This window comes from Coturnix japonica, chromosome 1, assembly GCF_001577835.2.
Source record: "Coturnix japonica isolate 7356 chromosome 1, Coturnix japonica 2.1, whole genome shotgun sequence".
NCBI lineage: Eukaryota > Metazoa > Chordata > Aves > Galliformes > Phasianidae > Coturnix > Coturnix japonica.
This window is the reverse complement of record NC_029516.1, coordinates 92,532,899-92,547,962: the sequence shown is the minus strand read 5'-3', so window position 1 is coordinate 92,547,962 and position 15,064 is coordinate 92,532,899. Positions and strand designations below refer to the sequence as shown.

The window sequence follows — 15,064 nt, the reverse complement described above, 5'->3', positions numbered from 1 at the left end:
ACAAACTGAGATAAAACAAGATATGTTTGGTAAACACCAGAGTGGACTTTGTAAGACAAAGTGTACAATAGCAGATAGAGCTCTTCCTTAGATACTAATGAAACTTCCATCTATCCATCCCCAGCACAAGCTTTTAAAATCTCACTCAGCACTGAAAGGTAGAGGCATCATACCTGTGCTCAAAATGGTTCTTAAAACTAAGAAAGCATTCTGTTTGGAGCAAAAAAAAAAAAAAAAAGAAGTTTACAGAGCTCATTATTTCTTTATACGGGATATTCATCATCTGCTGCTTGAAAATAGTTCTTTAATTTCAAACTTTGCCTCTTCAGGTTTTGCTTTGTTTGCAGTGAAGGTGGGAGAGGCCAGAACTTCCTATGATGGTTACAGCATAGAACTGTATGCTTGTAAACAGCCAACTTCATTAAAGAAGAAATAATATTTAGTATTTTCTAAATATTTTCTACAATGTTTCTACCCAAAATAATAAAATAAAATAAAATAAAATAAAGTAAAGTAAAATAAAATAAAATAAAATAAAATAAAATAAAATAAAATAAAATAAAATAAAATAAAATAGAATAAAATAAAATAAAATAAAATGGGAAAAAAAGGATCATTTGAGCAGGAGGGCATTTGGAAATGAGAAAACATCAGCAGTAACACTTAAACTCAAGACTTCTGTGACTACAAGTTTTTCCCAGATGTTGTTGCTGTTTGCTAAACTTTACCAAGCTCTACCGATTAGTTTATTAAATAAAAGTTTAATTAAGGAAAGAAATAAAGCACACAAATGCCTGTTTTTCTAAATAGACACTGTTTCACTAGTTCAAGTCTGAATGAAAGCTAGCCTTGCAGCAGATGCATAAAGCACTTCCTGATGCTCAACCAGAAGGGTGAGACACACCTTGTTCCTGGTAGAAACAACGTCAAAGGTGTTCCATTAGTTCCCTTCCAGCAAGCAAAAGCTTGAACTGTCTTAAGAGATGACATGAACAGGGAAATGTCTAACATGCAAACAGTTAAAAAACAAACAAAAAAAAAAAACCCACCTATTTCCTCTGCTGTCTTGAGCTTTTCAGCATCCAAAATGTAGGCAAAGATTTTTCTGTCTTTTATGCTTGATTACAAGAATAAAGAATGCATTTCTACCTGTTGTATCATTCTGTTCCATAGAGTGTGACCACTAACAAGTGGAGATTACATCCACCTTCACACGGCAGATGTAACTGGGGTGGCTCTATGATACGTTGCTTGCTGCACAGGATTATTTCCTGCAATGTGCTCTCTGAGTTTTACACAGCAACATGGAGGAGTGTTTGGCACATCCATCACATGACAGAGACTGGAAGTCTGTGGAGAAGAAAAATCAGTCCAGTAGCGTTCCAGGAGCATTGTGATAAATTCTCCAATGTCAAAGCTAGTGGCAGAAATGTGAAACCCTGAAAGAGATAATAAAGCAGCTTATGTGGAGATAAGCAATGTAATCACAGACAACAACTCTGAAAAAGAATGCAAGCATGTACATTTGTGTTACAGTCATCAATAGTGTGAAACTAACTATATGCCAAAGCTGCAATAGAGTTAATGCATGCTAATGGAGTATTCAGGAAAATACATGGCACTTTGTCAGAGAAGGAGAGAAAATGACATTGAAAATCAATTTCAAATAGCGTGTTTAGTATTTAGGCCATTCTCAGAAAAAAAAGATGGTTGGACTGGTCTTAAATGCATTTTCTAGCCGTAATGATTTTAAGATTCTATGTCAGTATGGGATAACATGGGGCAGAGCTTAACAGAAGTATTTGCGGGCTCCCCTCCTTACAGAATGAGGAGTTTGCCCAAATCAGCAGCTCTGCTGCTGCTACACAGTATGTTTGGGCTTCTGTGGAGGTGCTGAGGAGATGCTCAGCTGGTTTCATGCTGTAAAACATCTACAGGACTTATTCTACCCACACATCCAGCCAGCAGCCTGAGTTCAACAAGAAATTCTTTAGCACGTGTAAAAATTATGCTGGTAATTGTTTTAAAGTGATTTCTCTAGAGGTAGCATAGAGGTAAAAGAAGTCTAAATGCTCGCCTTAAGCATATGCCTTTTTCTCTATTAAGTTTCCTCTAGTGCTCTTCGTGTGATAATTACTGTTTCTAAACTGCTAATTAAGCTTCCGAAGACAGAAATGCTTGATTTTAGTGAGTTTCAAAACACTGGTGCACTGGGAGACGGATTTTATCCTTGAACTCCACCTGAAGATCAGCACTTCAGAACTGTTACACAGCATCATCTCATCAATCCTACATGTTTTTCAAAATCATCTTTCAAAGCCCATTTCTGACCAGAAATTATTTTGTACCATGCGAGGCTGCAATTTGTAAGGAGAAATTGACACGGGTAGGGCCTTAGTTCTCATCTTTTCATAGAAAGGCTTGGGTTGGATGGGACCTACCTCAAAGACCATCCAGTTCCATCCCCTGCTGCTGTTGTTGGGATTTAGCCTCCAGATCTGAAACTCCTTTTTAAAGGATAAATCTTTTACTACTGTCTGCTGCTGTCTGATGGCAAAAGCTGGTTTATTCTTTCAAGGAGTTACACATGAACAAACCACAGCCTGTGACCAGGCAGGATACAGGGAGCTGATGCCATCACTTTGATATGAAGCTGTGCACCTGGCCTGAGTTTCAGTTTCACAGCTAACACATAAGTGATAAACCCTTTTATTCAGGTTGTTGCATAAACTAAGGGATACACACTGCAGGGTAGTTAAAAACATAAAGAACTAGTTTTCTTTGCCGATGATTAGATTCAGGCATGTATTTCTGAGATGTTTGTGCATTGATAAACACAATTGGCTTCCAGCTCATCTGACGCAGTGCTTGGGGGGGTTGGGTTGTCAATAGAGTACAATAGCTGAACCTTTAGAAAAAAAACATGGTATTTTTATGTCAGCCTTCCCGTCCAAGCTGCCAACAGCAGGAAGCCCTTTATGAGCAGAAACACCTGTGGATTTTTCTCATTTTTGTGCGCATACCTCAGTGTCCCAAAGTGCATTCCTTGACTCATGACTCCTTGCACAAGGTCAGCCTCAGCCCTATTGTTCTGTGAGACCACGGGGCAAACATTTGGCCTCCAGGCCCCCGTCGATGGGAATTCTTGCATGGGGTTAATTACAGCAGCATTTTAAATGGTTATCAAAAATCAGTCTTGAAAAACACTTTGGCGATTACAGTTCAGGCCTTATCACAGAGCAACTTCAATAGTGAGCAGCAGGGTGGGGTTGGCCTGAGGCTTGCTGTACTCTCAGTTCAGGGCCCTGTTGTTGGGAGCAGGGCGGGCACAGGCAGCCACACCTGGAGAGGTCCCATTTTGGTGTCACTACAGCAGACGATATCTCACATGCATGTCACGTTCCGTGCATTGACGCTGCCTTTGTGGTTCCAAGCAAGGTGTAACTATCGATCCCAGCAGCGGAAATCAAAAGAAAAACTGGGGGCTAAGTGCTGGGAGCTTTCACTTACAACGTAGGAGAGCTCCACCAAGCTTGCCAGGTGCCCGGCGGGCGAGAGCGCCCAGCTTCCCACCGCTTCACCCCCCCGACGGCCACAGCAGAGCAGCCCTGCCCTGAGGCGGACAAAGGCGGGGAGGCGGGGAAGCGCCGGGGGCCGGGCCGCGACGGGGCGGCCCCGCCGCCACCACCCACGGCGCGGCGGGCCCAGCCCGGGGGCGGCCCTCGCTCGGCGGGGGGCAGCGGGCCCGGCCCGACGACGCCTCCTGCCCGCCGCCCCCGGCCCGCCTCCGCGCCGCTCCGCGACGGGGCGGGCGGCGGCTTCGTGCCCGCCGCCGGCATGGAGGCAGCGGGGTGGCGCGGACGGGTGCGGGGGGTTTCGCTGCCCACCCTCCTCCTTCTCCTTCTTCTTCTTCACGCAGGTCAGCGGGACCGGGGCGGCGGGGCTGGGGGCGATGCGGGACCCCGCCAGAGGGCCGCCAGGTGTCCGTCCGAGCTTCGGGGGGGAGCTGCCGAGCCGGGAGGGGCTGGGGGCTCTCGTGGTTGGACTGGCTGCAGTGTGAGGTTTGGGAGGGACGGCCCGTGTAAGCCGGTGAGCACGGGGGCTGCTGCGGCACCCCGAGTGCTGCCCAACTTCAGCACTTGGAGTAACTTCCCGGGAAGGAGGGCTCCTCCTTGCTGATAGGAGCGCGGGCTGTTTGAATTAGGAGAGGTGTTTCATCATCCCTCTCTCGTGCAGTGCTTAAAGCCCTCCTGGATCGCAGAGGCGTTAGGTCGTTGTCCTGTCGTGCCGCGTTGTGGTGTGTAGCCCTTCTCTGCCCTCACTTTGGTGTCTGTCCCCACAATTGCACAGGTGGTGGGAACTGACCTGTTGAAATCTATTGAGTGAAATTGGGATGATGAATGTTGGGATGGATCAGCAGCACAGGCAGCTTGATGTGCAGCCACAAGCAGAGAAGCCTTGCTGCAAGGTGGGAGCTTGTAGGCAGGAGGTGGCCACAGCGGTTGCTATGATGAGGTTGGGTTGACCAGACCCCAGTGCACTGAAAACTGGGCCAAAATGGATGACAGGCAAGAACACATCTTATAAGGAATCACTGTGGGAGTTGAGGTTGTTCACACTGGAGGAGGCTCAGGGAGACCTCATCAATCTTTACAACCATCTGAAAGGAGGTTGTGCCAAGGTGGGGGGTCAGCCTCTTTTCCCAGGTGGCAGTGATGGGACAAAAGACCTTAAGTTGTGCCAGCAGGGGTTCAAGTTTGATATGAAGAACAATTTCTTCTCAGCAAGAGCCGTGAGGCAGTGGCACAGGCTGCCCACGGAGGTGGTGCAGTGTGGTGTTCAAGGTGTGGCACTGAGGTGGGCATAGTGGTTGAACAAGATGATCTTGATGGTCATTTTCAACTTTAATGATTTTGTGATTCAACAAATGGGATTGGGAGTGAAGCCCATTGGGACAGTGGGATCCCTAGTTGTGATCTGCTGCCCAGGGAACAAGAGTTGCAGCCTGTTGGGAGTGTGACAGCAAAGCCTGATGACTTCACATGTATGCTCTCCTGTGACAGCAACTGTGTGACCAAAGAGGTCCAGAAGAGTGACAGTGTGTGACTTCAAGGCTCTGCTTGGGGTCATCAGAGAGAGTGAGCTCCTGATGGTCAGGAAGGAGAGTGTGGGTTGAGACAGAGGAAATATGTCATTTACCTGGGGGAACTTGGCCTAGGGCTTTGCAACACCACAAAGTGGTTAGCAAACAGGAGGTTGAGTTTTAAAATAAAAGAATATGTCCTTCCACATCCTTTAATTATAAAGAACTTGCTTACTGCTATTTCACATTTGGAGCTGTTTATCAGAAGGCTTTTGGTGTGGTGGGCAGAGCTGGCTGCAGTGGGGTTGTGCTGGGCTGGCAGGGCCCCACTGAGATGGAGCTGGCACTCAAGCTGGTGTAGAGCTAGGACAGTGCTGGCCGTTGGCTGGGGAATCTCAAGCAGCCCTAAGTGTCACTCTGGACCCCTCCAGCAGGAGCATGGGGCAGAAGCCAGTCCACAGACAGTTTCATTCCCCTCTCCTCGAACCCAGCAGTGCAGTGAGGGAGACAGCTTGGCCTTAGGTACTTCTCTGGAGTCTTCATTGAAATACAGAAAGATAATCCGTGGTGTCTTGACATTTTGAAATGCTCTTTTTTTATTTAAATGATTTAGTATGAGAAGGGATTGATAGAGCCAGCTACGAAATATGCGTACACAAAGCATCTAAATGTGAACTTCGCACTGAAATTTGGAATGAGAGGGAATTGGCTGCCATTTGGATTATGGGGTCAGGCCAAGCCTCAAGTGAAGTCCTGTGATTGTATAAAACTGTTAGATTGCATTTTCTTTAGAGCTGTATTCTATGGCTTTTTGTTGTTGCTGCTGTTTGACTGCGTGAATGTTATTTTTATTCAGCAGAAGATTGTCTGGCTCAGTGTGATAATGACTGCAAGGCTTACTGCTGCGATGGGACCGCTCCCTACTGCTGTTCATATTATGCTTACATTGGGAATGTCCTTTCGTAAGTATATTTGCTCTTCAGAACAACTGATGCTCACTGTTCATGGACTTGATGTAAATTCAGTTTGCTGGAAACTATGTTTGGCAATAAACGCTGACAGGGCTTGGTTTGGGGATTTTAGTTGTTTCTTCCCTTGCTGCTAACAAACGTTGTTAATCCTTTAAGGTGTCACATTGCATGCATTTTTGAGGCATGCTTATAGCAAAAAGCTTGATGAAATTAAAGGTTATGTCCTTAACTTGTGTACACTACTGGAGCCTTTGGAAGCAAGCTGTACAGGTGCCGAGAATGTTGCTTCAAGCTCTTCAAACGAAGAGGACTGCATGTAGAAAACTTGTTTTTGTTTGTGTTTTTTTGTTGAAATATTTTGTTACAATACCTGAATTGAGCTGCTATTCAAATATCTTTAGATTCTTTTTACTTTGATTAGTATTTTTCTTTCTTTTTATTGACTTGTTTGTTTTCACTAAATAGTGCTTTGGCTTTTGACAGCGTTTATTGAATAGATTCAAAGTGAGGGTAATCTGATCCTTTAACACTGTGGTGTAAGTAGCACGTTTCACAGTGCTTAGAAGAACCAACACAGGTGAAATGGAGAGGGTATGAATATTTCCCAGCTAGAAGAATGTATAGGTGTAACTATTGATAAAAATCATAGTTTCCAGTGCAGGTTTTAGCTCTGCATTGATGAGGAAGAAGAGAAAAGCCTGTGTGCTAGTGGACCTGACTCCAGGCTCTGGGTTTAACTTAAAACCCGTAAGTATTCTATTTGTATGTGAGGGCAAACCTAAACAAAACATAAAATGTTCTTCAAGACAGGGCATCTAAACTTAGGTTTTGTTAACCTCATCAGTAGTTTCTTTGCCCTTTAGCATGCAGTCTGTGAAGAGGATAAATGTGGCACTGAGGGACGTGGTCAGTGGGCATGGTAGATAATAGATATCATGGTAGGTATCTGAGGTGTGGGGGGCAAAGTGGCAAGGCTCTTTTCAGCAGTGTGTGGAGACAGGACAAGGGGAAACGGCCAGAAACTGGAGCATAGGAAGTTCCGTACAAATGTGTGCAAGAACTTCTTTACAGTGAGGGTGACAGAGCATTGGAACAGGCTGCCCAGGGGGTTGTGGAGTCTACTTCTCTGGAGATACTCAAGACCCACCTCGACGCTGAGCTGTGCAACCTGCTATAGGGAGCCTGCTTTGGCAAGGGGGTTGGACTCGATGATCTCTGGAGGTCCTTTCCAACCCCTGCGATTCTGTGATCCTGTGATGGTGATGATGAGTTGGCAATTGGACTGGGTGATCTTAGTGGTCTTTTCCAATCTTAGTGGTTCTATGACTGTGTATTTTTGGTTTGTATTCTTAGCCAAAACCAGAGGAGGAAGATGTGGTATGTCAGGTGGATTGCTCAGTGCTTGGGCAGGAGTGAATGCAAAAGAAGTAGTGTTTTCTAGAAGGATACCTCTGTTGCAGGCTTTGTACCTGGGGAATGTATCACTGTTGCCTTCAGCTTATTATGTAGCACTTTGAAGGAGTAGGCATAGTGATGGCATTTTAATGCAGAATTGATCCACAGCATTTAAAGTGGATCAGACAGTTTCTGGGCTAAAGTAAATAAAATGATGATGGAGCATCAGAATCCTTCATTCCCTTGGAAATAAGGAAGCGTGCATTGAAGATTGATTACTTTTGGAGAATAACAAGTGATTTTATTTTCCTCTCCTCTAGGGAATATCTCCTTTACTTTTTTTTTCCTTTTCTTTTCTCCATCCAAAATTGCTGTCCTGTTTAGATGCACAGAAAGATATGCTGCATTTGAATAACTCATTCCTGTTCATACATGGTTAGGAATGATGGATACAGTAGGACAGTATATCGCATTGTAAGTAGAAAGGTTCCAATAGAGCAGTGGGTTTCCTCTCCCACTTGCCTGTGAACACCATTGGCATTTTCCTAGTCTGATGTCAGAGCTCTGCTGTGGAAAGGATTGACCAAAGGATTATTTGGAGTGACTGATGAGATATTCAAACCATGCTTAACACCAGGTTCACACCTACTTTTCTGTGCACCTACTTAACCAACACAAATAGCTGTTGAATTAGAACTGAAATGCAAGTGACACTGGCATGTTAGAAAGGTTTGTGTGTATCTGTATGCATGCTTAAGTGGCTTTTACAAATGCTGTTTGACAAAGTGTGACCTGAAGGAGGTATTTCATTCTTCTCATTTTTTTTTATGGGTAAGTACTTCAATTCATAAACTGGAAGACAAGTCAGAAGTCATTATTACTCCTCTGACCTGACATTTTGAGTGATTGAGCCATAGCTTTTGTGGTTTTGTGGGTTGTTGGTTTTTTTATTGTTGTGTTTTTTTTTCACTAAAAGCTGTATAGGATGTGCCTTCTGTAAACATGCATAATCTCATTTTGAAAACTACAGGCATTAATGAATTGACTGCCTGCCCTAGTAAATTCTTCTGTAGTTAATTTGCTAACTTTGATGGGAAATTTTGCAGGGAAACGGAAGCTAAAATTCTTGATGTCAGCTCTTAACTTATATGAGTCTGAAATGTGCCCCTAAATAGTCATTGTGACAGCTCTCAACCTTATCAATAAGCTGATTGAACTCTGTCAGCCTCACATATAAAATTTGCTTTGTTTTCCTTTGCCTTGCCCAGGGGTCAATTCTTTTGAGTTCACTCCATTATTTTCACTTCCTTCTGGAAATGTGGCAGTCCGAGCTGAGTGCGGGGTTTTGATAGAAGTCTTACTGGGATTATTTTTTTCCTGTATTTGAGCATCGAGGTTTCAGTATCTGTTTTGAAGCTAATGATCATCATTGAAGACATAAGTGAACTTACTTGGTTCTTCCATGTCTAAGTTCTTAAGTCATTGTCCTCAAAACATGTCTGCTACATTAAGCCTGCTGATTGCTCTTTGCTAGAGTTACCAGCTTTGCATCTAGTGGTATGGCAGAACAAACAACCTTAGACTGTGACTTTGATTATGCTCCTTAACAATAACCGTCTGTTTTAGCACCGTGTTTGTCTTTATTTTATGTGACACGTTTTCCTGAAGAAGTTTCATGTCATCTCACCCCTAAATGACAAACCTATGAATTAACATTGTAGGACACAATCCCTGGAATCTGGAAATCGCTGTTAGCGACCCATCTTTTGGTGCCTTACTGCAAACAACTGAGTGTAGAAATCTTTTGGAGTTTTAATCCAACAAGCTATGTGTCCTGATAGTTCCACGTCATTATGTTCTTTCAGTATCTTTGTTTTCCCGTATCATCATTTTTGATCTCGCTGCCTACACCAAAGAGTGGACTTTATCTGTATGGCTATTTTTAGAGTGCCTTTTTATTGACTAAAACACTGTTAGTAGTCCTTAGTGTTTTATTGGCCCATCTGCTTCTTCAGAGATTCTCAGTGCTTCTTCATTTGTTTATCACTAACATTTCTCCTCTGCATGTCTTTCTGAGGTTTCTGTTCTTTATTTTCTCCAGGATGTTTCTTCTTCATAAGAGCAGCTTTCCCTTGCAGTTTTGGAAGAGCCTTTCAACATGTAGTAGGTTCTTTTTTAAAACAATTCCATGTTTTATTTTATGCCTTTCACCTTTCTAGACTCGTGCCTATGATTGTGCAAACAGAATAGAAGCACCAGTCGATAATGTGTATCCTAATTTTAAAACAGTCACCGTGACTAGATCATGTTCACTGATACTTAGGCAGCTTTTAGGTGATTAATTCTCTCATTAAAATGAGATTCAACATTGAGATACTCCATGTAGGGTTCTGAAGTTTCCTATTTGAGGAAATCATCATCTTTTTAGGGCACTGGGGATTTTTTTTCTTTAGTCAGATGAGGTTTTCAGCAAACATCCTCCAGGCTGTGTGCATCTGTGATTAGCCTGTTTTTCTTTCTGCACATGAAGAACAGATGCAGAGTTATCAGCTCACTCAAGTATTAGGATTCTAAGGACAGCAAAAAGTCCCATAACACCACCATTAACTGGACTATGGGTATAATCTGTAAGCTTTCAAGATCTGTGATCTGTAAATTCATGAGCATCTCTAATGTAAAATGACATACACTTCCTCTTCCTTCTCCCCCTGCTTTTCATAATACCCTTTCAGAGCAAGTTGTTACAGCCTTAGTTTTCCAGCTATATTTCCCTTCCCACTAGTTTTCATTAGTTATAAACGGACATTATTTCATCTGATGTATATGCATTTCCTCCTGTTTATTCTCTAGCCATCTAGTGCTCAATAGTTAGTCCTCCTAAAAATGCTGTATTTCTTGGACAAATTACAGTTTTCTGTTTGGACATGGGCAATGTCATAGAATAGTAATCAATAAATGAAAAGATGTGCGGAACACTTGGATGGTCAGACTGTTCCTCCTGCCCAGCTTTTCACTTCTCATCAAAAGGTAGCACTGGGATGCCCTTTCCAGCCTTTGGTATCATCCCAGCTCTTGAAAGTCAAGAAACACAAATTCCCCTCCTCCTCAGAAGCTAGTTTCAGTGCTTATTGAACCATGGGTGACTGACCTTTTATCAGTTTCCCCATGTTGCATCTGCTTCTGCAGCTTGCTGCTGGGCAAGGGACTGAGAGGACTGCAGTGTGTTTTTTCTCAAACCTGCTCCAGATTTGCCTCCAGCAAAAATATCTTCATAACTAACCAACCAGCAGTATTTCACCTTCTGTCACTCAGAGGAGTTGGAGACATATGGCTACTGCCTTCAGCTCCAGCCACAAACCCCAGCACTCCTTTAAAGCTCCAAAATCCAGAGGCTGCACAGCGTAGCCAGGAAGGAAGGAAGGCAGACAGAAAGAATGGGAGGAAAGGAGGCAGAAAATGCACTTAGCGTAAAAATCACATGTAGGCCTCAGCCTGCAAAGCTGAAGAAAAAACTGTGTATGGTGAGTGTATCTAGGTGTGGCATTTGATGTGAAGTACTTCACATTCAGTAGTACTGTCAGAAATGCGGATGAACTCAAGAGAATGACAGTTTTTTTCATGCAAGAAAGACTGTTCCTTAAGCTGATTCACCTGATGCGGCAGTATGGAATGGAGGGTGGGAATGGAGGAGGAGCACGCTGAAGGATGGAATCAACATTCTAAGAGTTAAGAATACAGCGGCATAGCCTCTAAACTTTATAATGAATTTAAATAAATAAATAAATAAAATCAGGAAGCTTAGTATTCACTCTGTATTCCAAATAATTAAAATTAGATACTTTCAGGCATCCCACAATAAATATGTGAAGCAACATATGGGTCGGGGACGGTTCTGTGTCTGCACTTGAGCTGTCTGATATTCTGCTTAAAATAAAAATGGGTTCCTCTTCATCAGTGCAGTGTTCAAAATTTGCCATGATTGGAGTGCTTCTTGACAATATGGAAAACTGCACTTTGCCCAACAGTTGACATTTCACGCCTCTGACTCTGTAATTTCTGATACAGTGCCAGCAGGTAAGATAAAAGCCTGTTTCAGTAATTATTTGGCTTGTGTTGAGGATTCTGGTCAGGAGGGTCTCCTCGAAAAAGCATGCAGTGCAGGCTGAACTGGTAGGTGACAGAACCAGGGCCTGAGGATGGTTTTTTAGCACTATGCTGGCTGTAAACATGTCACTAGGGAGGGCAAGATGCCAATAACTGGACTAAAACAATTTCCCCTTCATTCTGGGTGAGAGAGGGATAGCAGTTGGGACTTTTAATCCTTGCTCTTTAACATGTGCCTTGCCTGTGGAAGTGTGCTATTCATGCTTCAGCCTGGGAAAAACTCTGCAAGAGGGGGCATCCTGCTTGCTCTGTGCAGGGGGTTGATTAACTAACTACAGCTTAAAGAAAGGCCTAGGATCAGGTTTACATTGGTAAGATCTGCTGGAGAAAGAGCTGATAGTCAAAATGTGACCTTTGCAAAGCAATTGAACTTCCATTGTTTTTTGTTCCATGCCTATTGTTCCAGCCCATATCCTTCAGTAGAGAATGTGCAATCAGATTTACGACCAGAGCAGCGTCTGCTCTTATGACGGATGCAGAGGAAACCCTTGTCAGCACCAGATTTAAAACACAGGGCGTCTCTTCTTTAGCCCATTGTGCTTTTAATTCTGACTCCATGTTGTGACAAGCAGCTTAAAACGGAAAAAAAGCTTGTTTTGTTTGCCAAACATAAAGTATCAAAAGATAGCTCCCGTTTCACATTTTCCGCCTCTTCTTTTTTTTTGCACAGGGCATCTGAGTAACTCTTCTATAGATGTTTGGGACTAAAAAAAAAATTGAGTTCTTTTGGCTGTTTTTGGAAGTTTAGTGTTGCTGGTTTTTTATTAAGTAGTCATCAGAACTAGAATATTATTTTAATGAAAACTGGAAGTTCTTGTAAACGTGCATGTTCTATTATTAGTGAGAAAAAAGGCTAGTATGGCTCTGAGCTCTTGACACCTCTGTGGATCATCTGTTTTACAACGTTTGGAAGGCTGCTAGCGTTTGAACTGAAAATGGATGCATAAATGGTGTATATCACTGAAATGCTTTCTGTGACTTATGGAATACTTGCTGGAGTGTGGGAAATAAACATTCTTACATTTGGTAAGAAACTGTTATTTTGTTCAGTCATATGTACATCCAAAGCTTTCAGGTAAGTTCTAATTGTCTGCTAGGCACCACTTCAACAAAGTAGTTAAATGTATGTATAACTTCAAGGCAGAGAGGGGATGCAATGGATCATTCATCTTGTTGAAGTCAATAGCTAATTAGTATGTATGTCACTGGGGATTCCATGCACTGCTTCTAACGGGGTATGTTGTAAACTCAGGTATCTTGTTGAATCCATCTGTAAGAAGGAAAAAAAAAAACAACAAAAACCCGACTTTTTTTCCCCTTCACCACAGTATCCTCAATGTTCTCTGCCACTCCATGCTCCCTTGTTCCCACTTCAGATGCCACTTACCAAGGTGCATCACTTGTGGTGGGGTCAGGAGGTACACAGGACAAATCCCACCTCAGCTGACTAATCCATTCCCTGCTCTAGCTCCCTGCATTTCTCAGATGCATACATGCCTTCTCTACCCTCAGCTGAACGATTTCTGTTTTATTAGCTAATTCTAAGATTTCACAGTGTCTGGAGGTTTCTCAGGGGATTAGTCTGTTCCATTTTGTACTGGTTTCCCTGTAGTAATATCAAACTGACTGAGAGCACGATACTTCTGGGTCAAAAACTGGGCAGGAGGGCTGTATGATGCAGTGCATAGTATAATTGCAACTCGTTCACATGAAAGCTGTAGCACTCGTGCAGTGTTTGAACAATATTGTCCTAGAAAGATAAACTCTCATTCTGATTTTAAGTGTACTGCTTTAAGAGAAAGAAACAAACTTTGGAGCGTGTGAGCAATTAAAAATTAAAGGAAATGAGCTACTAATTCACAGGGCAGTCACAAGTTCCTTGGAGATTTATAACCACAACTAGATGGAAATTCCATAGTTAATATAATCTTCAGAAATTTGGTGGAGTTTTCTTAATGATTTTTCTCCGTTAAGAAAAAAAAAAAAAAGTCATGACATTTCCATTTGGTATAACTTACGCTGTCATAAAGCTCTTTTTTTCTTGTTTTAATGATTTTTTTTGTAAAACTCAAGATATTTCTGCGTTCTTACTGTATGTGTGTTTAGTGTGGGATGGCACAGCATTAATATCACAGACAGCAGGCATGCTACATCATCTTACCTCCCTCTTTCGGCTCGTCCACAGAGATAAAATGTTTTTACTGCTATCATTAAATGAAATTATTCCTTTTGCACACAAGGGAGGCTTGTTTTAATGCTGAATTTTCTAAGTTCTCTCTTTATTGAGGACTGTGGTACAGTTTGTAACAAACACCAGAGGTACTAAGGATCTGCTGGTGTTAAAACATCGTCTGTTCATCAGCCAAGATGCAGTGGACCTTATTTTGGTGTGCTTCGTAGTCTTCCTACAGTGCTGCTGAAGCAAAAGAGACTGTTTAAGCTATTGCCACCCCAGTTCTTCATACAGTCCTTAGTCAAGGTGGTCCAAGGAAAGCATAACCAGGGTACTGTTGCCCTGTAGCTATTTCAACTGCTGAGCAGCCCATAAGGCACCAATGTTTGCGGGCTTGGAATAATGTATAAAATTCTGTCCCAAATGTATGCGCTGATGCTCTGCCATTTACTGCTGTTTTGATCAGCGGTTCTCCAGTACTGTTTGCTCCTGTGCTGTCTGTGCATTTGTTTTTTAGCTTCCAGCAGCCGGGTAAGACCCTGGAGGTGAGCAATGTTCCTTCCTTTCACAGTGCCTCTGCAACAAATCCCTGAACATGGAGAATACAAGAAACAGGAACATTCTGATAACATACTGAGGAGAATGCAGGGACAGAAGGCAAGCATTGGAAAGACCCAAAATTAATTACTCACTTACAAGTAGTGCTTATAAAATGATGGTGTTTAAATGTTACATGATAGCGGCTTTTAATTCTTTTGTTTGGATCAAATCCTTCAGCAAGTCCCTGAGCTTTAAGGCCTCTCCTCATCTGCTGCTTTGGAAATGTAAACCTACAGGAAAAGAAATAAGCAGCCAGCACAGATTTCTCACTTACTTATTATTGTTGGAACTAAAGCTGTGCTAATCGTATTTTGTGCAAGGCCTTGGTGAAATGTATCTCTTGGAATGTTTGAGATTTTCCTGGAAGAGTAGCAAGGATTTTGTTATTATGCAACTTTTTTGTTGTAATCGTCTTTGCTTTCCACTTGCGTGGTGTATTATCATCCAAAGGTTTCAATATATACACATCCTGTCAGGCAAAGAAACAACATTTGGGCATTGCACGCCTGCTGTCCACATAGGATGGACTAGTCAGTTCTAAAAGCAGTATGAAATGATCTCAAACAAAGGCAAATTATTTGGGCTACAGGTAGAATTTGGATTAATTGGAACCGAAGCTTAATGTCTGAATTTGGATGCTGAATATGTCATAGGTGAGCATATTCCAATGAAAACCTC

The 15,064-nt window shown here is 42.6% G+C and overlaps 1 protein-coding gene across 2 annotated transcripts in view; it reads left to right on the top strand.

Moving 5' to 3' along the window:
• Positions 1-3,780: 3,780 nt before the first annotated feature.
• Positions 3,781-15,064, top strand: part of CYYR1 (cysteine and tyrosine rich 1) — a 52,518-nt gene continuing 41,234 nt past the window's right edge. The window contains exons 1-2 of one of the 2 annotated variants that reach the window (XM_015880865.2): positions 3,781-3,919; positions 5,943-6,045. In XM_015880865.2, the coding sequence (XP_015736351.1) occupies positions 3,838-3,919; positions 5,943-6,045 (185 nt within the window). In that variant the 5' untranslated portion in view covers positions 3,781-3,837. Of the gene's footprint in view, positions 3,920-5,939; positions 6,046-15,064 lie in introns of both variants that reach the window. The other variant, XM_015880857.2, reaches the window with a different exon arrangement.